The 4,708-nt window shown below is 33.4% G+C and overlaps 1 protein-coding gene across 1 annotated transcript; it reads left to right on the plus strand.

Moving 5' to 3' along the window:
• Window positions 1-841: 841 nt before the first annotated feature.
• LOC123696419 (NADH dehydrogenase [ubiquinone] 1 alpha subcomplex subunit 6-like) lies at window positions 842-4,114 on the plus strand. Its single transcript, XM_045642576.1, has 3 exons — window positions 842-1,055; window positions 1,160-1,275; window positions 3,937-4,114. The coding sequence occupies exons 1-3, from the start codon at window positions 926-928 to the stop codon at window positions 4,063-4,065; spliced, it is 375 nt and encodes a 124-aa protein (XP_045498532.1). The 5' UTR covers window positions 842-925; the 3' UTR covers window positions 4,066-4,114.
• The last annotated feature ends 594 nt before the right edge of the window (window positions 4,115-4,708 follow it).

The following is a 4,708-nucleotide window of genomic DNA, read 5'->3' on the forward strand; positions in this document are numbered from 1 at the left end:
GTAGTTTTTATTTTATGAGTTGTTTATGTAAATGTTGCAAGTGCAAGTTTGAAGTCGGTTGTTTTTAACGCAGTTATCACTTGTTTTACTCTTAGATATTACTCTATTCCTTTTCTTATTCAGTAAAATCACATTCATATTAAATACCACCGGTCAAATACCACCGTCAAATCCGTTTAGTTCGTTGCGTGCTGTGCGTGCGGGGCGTCTGCCGTCTGGCGCCGACCAGTGAACGCGTACCTTTATGTACAGAATTTGTCGATGTTATGGCTGCCCCACGCGCTACAGTAATAGGTCCACCTGTACAAGCTATACGGTATACCTGCGTAGAAAGCCTGTTACGACTTACGAGTGTGGGTCCAGTGTAACGTGCAGTTTTTTGAGCCTATCTTTGTTCAGTTGACCTGCGCAGGCCGGTTTACCTGTACGTTAGACAGTAGCGTGTATGGTTTATTTATTACCAAACACCAGAAAATTGTATTTTTTAGCTATTGCATAGCTTCCATCGCGGGCCTTGAGCGCGGGGACCGAATCGAGAAATTCCGTAACGAAAAAAACCTCACGCTCCCCACGGGGACGGGCACGGACGTGTGGCTTGAAGCCTGACTGAAGGGCGAAGGCATGCTATGCAATAGCTTTACCGCGGCAGTCCCCAAGTGCCACACGTTTGTTTTTTTTTCATTTTTCGTAACTATCAAGTACCAACTGCACTGAATCACCTGCAGGCTGCAGCCTGCAGCCTTTTTGCAGCTGTATTCATCTTTTTATTCTCGTATGGCAATAAGAAGTTTTGTCAGCTTTGAGTATAGACATTTACAATCTTAAAATGTCATTTGTCATTAACTGTCAAATGTCAATTGACATTTATATTACATCGCAAGAAATGCAGTGGTTTTATTTCTAATTTTGATAAAAACTTAGAAAAATGGCTGCAAGACAGGCTATTCAAGTTGGTACCAAAACAGTAAGGCCTGTGCTTTCTTTGAATGAAGCAGAAGCAAGATCAAGAGTATTAAGCCTTTACAAAGCTTGGTATCGACAAATTCCATACATTGGTTTGTACCATGTTATGTCATCAATGTATTTTAAATATAACCAAAAATATTATTATTATTGTCGTAATATATGAGTACATACTGATCGAAAAACTTTTTTGCAGTCAAGGATTACGATATACCCAAATCAGAAGAGCAATGCAGGGCTAAACTAAAAGAAATCTTTCTGAAAAACAAAGATGTGAAGGATGTTAGAGTTATCGATTTGCTTGTGATTAAGGTAAGAGGGAACGATCCAAAATTGCGTCGTAATATATTTGATTGGGGAATTGTCAAATATAAAAAATTATTATTGTCTATTTATTGCGCTATACCTGCTCAGATCAATTAGAAAAAAAGGAGTTGTGTGTCCACTATTGTTGATGTAGGGGAGAGGGGGGCACATTTGAACACTTTTTAAATAAAAATTTTTTTGTCCCGTATGGTATGACCAATCAAGATTTATTTTATTTTAATATAAGATATGGGGCTTATACTACATAAAAAAAATTATATTTAGTTATTTTGACTTGCTATAGTTACACAGTATCAATTTTTAAAAAACTCGATTTTGTTCAAATGTGCCCCGCGAATGGGGCACATTTGAAACCCCTAGGGGCAGTTTTGAAAAACTGGAATAAAATGGAAACCATGTAACTTAGAACATAATCAACAATATATTTATGTTATTTGTAGCTAATATTATGATAGTATACTGTCATTTATGTCTTACAATAACTATTAATTAAATAAACTTATATAAAACTCTTAACAGCCTGGGGCAGTCTTGAACAAAGAACACGTTATTTTAACCGAGATCAAATTGGACATTGCGAAACAATATTAAAAATAATATTCATAAGTAACTTAGCAAATATGACATTTTAAAGACGCTTAAATCTATAATAAACAATCATGACAACTAAATGACCACAAAATATAATTATTAAAAATGCAAACCACATCAATACTTTGATAGTTAATACTACCAAAATATTGGACTTTGAAATAAATTTAAATATAAATATGAGATAGGTTAAAGTACCTAACCCATCTTAAATTTACTGAAGTCAAAATTAAAAGTTAATAAAGCAGCTGTTCGTGAAGTTCCTGCAGTAGGGCATGGCTTCGGAAGTTTCTTTACAACATCCGTGATAGGCACAAAAGATTGATCTTCTTGAACCCCACGGGAACGGAACCCCACGGGAACCCCACGCATCCCCTTGGACCTGCTGAATACATTGATTCATGAACTTTAGCTCTTGGAAAAATAAAAACTGGAGGAATGGTATTCCCAAGAGCATTTACAATACCACACATAATGATCAATTGCCCTCTTTCTGCTGAAACACTTTGGCCTGTTCTAGCGATGACATTGGGTGCTTGCACAACTGTCATTATATTTGTTTCATCTAAATTATAGATACGATCTGGTGAATAATTGTCTCGCTGCAGCACCTTTTCATAATTATTAAAAAACATAGTAACATTATGTTTATTAAAGCTCGTTGAGCGAGAAAGACTCGTGTTTTCAGGTTTTCGCAAAGATAAATTGGAGTGCCGTTTCATAAAACTTTTCATCCACTCGATCCCGGCCAACTTGTTATTTAACCATTTTTCAGGGCACTTTCCTAAAGCTCTTGCATATTCATAAGCCAACTCTCGGCCCTGTAAATATGTTAAACCATAGTTCATACTGGACATTTTCAAAAAGTAACCTTCCAGCATACGCTCCTCATCATTGGTAAAAATTTGATGCGTGGTGTGTTTGCTGCTATAGTTTTCATTTTTTGGCGTTATGTTTTCCTTAAATTTTTTAACTCTATAAAATAAAGTTGACGGTTTTATGTTAAAAATCGTAGCAGCGGTCCTCAAATTCATGCCGTCATTGACAACATATGAAACAGCTCGATGGGCATCTTCTTCGATCACATCACTTTCTCTTTTCTTTCTATAATTTCTTACCATTATGACTGTAAAGTAAAGACAGTAAAAAATGTAATTACTTACTTAGTAAACTTGTATGGGGCAGTTTTGAACCTTTTATTCAAAAGTGCCCCAGTTATTTTGATCAAATCTGCCCCAATACCAACCTTCACAAATAAAAAATTTTGGACGTGAAAGTAACTTGTGTTCAATGCTCTCATATTTCTAAATACTTTGTCTGTAACACGTGAAACACTATAAAATAATAACAACTCGAATATAATACTTACGTTTTCAGTAATTTGCATTTAACCAAAAAAATATTTGTTTACTTTCGTCTCCGTCAAAGTAACCGGCAATATTTTCGCAAAATGACACTGACATAGACGTTAGTTGACAACTGACAGATGTGTAGTTCGGTGTTACCAGTATTAAAAAGGTGATGGAGGTCGAAAACAGTAAAGGATGCGTTCATAAATCGAATAATTCAAAACTGCCCCTGTTCTAAACTGCCCCCCTCTCCCCTACTGTACAGCTGTTTTTTTTATCTACAGTCTACATTTTCTCATCTTTATGAGTGGTTAATCTTTTTTACCCTAAAAAGGAATACTTTCCTTATTTTCTTGTGGGATGAAATTCAATGTGCAATTTTGATCTAAAATCCTTAACCAAATGGAATGAAAACACAAATTTTAAAATAAATTTACATATCCTTCTTAGTATTTGTACCTACAGTATAAACAAATATGCAAATATTGATTATAGTCATCCCTATAATATTTATAAAAGATATTAAAAAAATTAATTGACTAGCAGTATTAACAAAATATCTCTTTTAGGTTACTGTAGTGATGGCATTGACTGCCATATCAATGAAATTGCTTCTTTAATCTATTCTTAAAATGCTAAAAAATTAATAATAATAATATTCCCATGTCTATTTACTATTATATATTTATTCATCTTGTATTTGCAGGGTCAAATGGAACTCAGAGAAACAGTGAATATTTGGAAACAAAAAGGCCATGTGATGGTTTACTTCAAACCTACTGAAGAACCTAAGCCAAAGGACTTCCTATCGAAATTCTTTTCTGGCCAGGAATAGAGAAATGTATATTGATGGATTGATCTTAATTATAGATATTGTATAGTTATATTATGTGTTGTTATTTCAAACATATTTATGTATGTTTCACGAATAGCAAGTGGAAGATTACCCTCATATTCTTTCATCTTATAAATTTATTTTAAACTAGTTTTCCGCCTGCGACTTTGTCCATGTATTAAAAGAAAATGTATATTGGTACCATTCCCCACTTAAGATTGATAAAAATGTGCATCTCAAACTATCTTTGTAACAAAAAAATGTTAATTTAACAAAAATTTCTTAGGTTTTTTACATCTAAAAATAAATATTAATAAAAAATAATTATATAAATATTTTGTTGTTTAATTTTTGTTTGTTTCTTTGTTTAAGTATATATTCAATTAAGATAATTGGATTTTTTTATCGTGTCATAACTCATATCGCATACGCGGGCGAAGCCGTTGGTGGAAAACAAGTATACAATATTATAATAATATACGTATTTTACCTTTTACATATTTTACATAAGGTTTATAGGGATCGCTCAAAAATAATGAGGCGAAATACGAACCTCTACCTTTTCTGATGTAAAAAAAATTTTTTTTTAGTTTATCTGAAATGTCAATTTACTTATTAGGTACTATGTACACTTGTTCTGAGA

This window comes from Colias croceus, chromosome 12, assembly GCF_905220415.1.
Source record: "Colias croceus chromosome 12, ilColCroc2.1".
NCBI classification, from domain to species: Eukaryota; Metazoa; Arthropoda; class Insecta; order Lepidoptera; family Pieridae; genus Colias; species Colias croceus.

Bases quoted from the DNA above. Each gene is read 5' to 3' on its own strand.
- LOC123696419 (XM_045642576.1), top strand. From the start codon at position 926: ATGGCTGCAAGACAGGCTATTCAAGTTGGTACCAAAACAGTAAGGCCT. The intron at 1,056-1,159 runs GTTTGTACCATG...ACTTTTTTGCAG, and splicing joins TCGACAAATTCCATACATTG to TCAAGGATTACGATATACCC. The intron at 1,276-3,936 runs GTAAGAGGGAAC...TTGTATTTGCAG, and splicing joins TCGATTTGCTTGTGATTAAG to GGTCAAATGGAACTCAGAGA.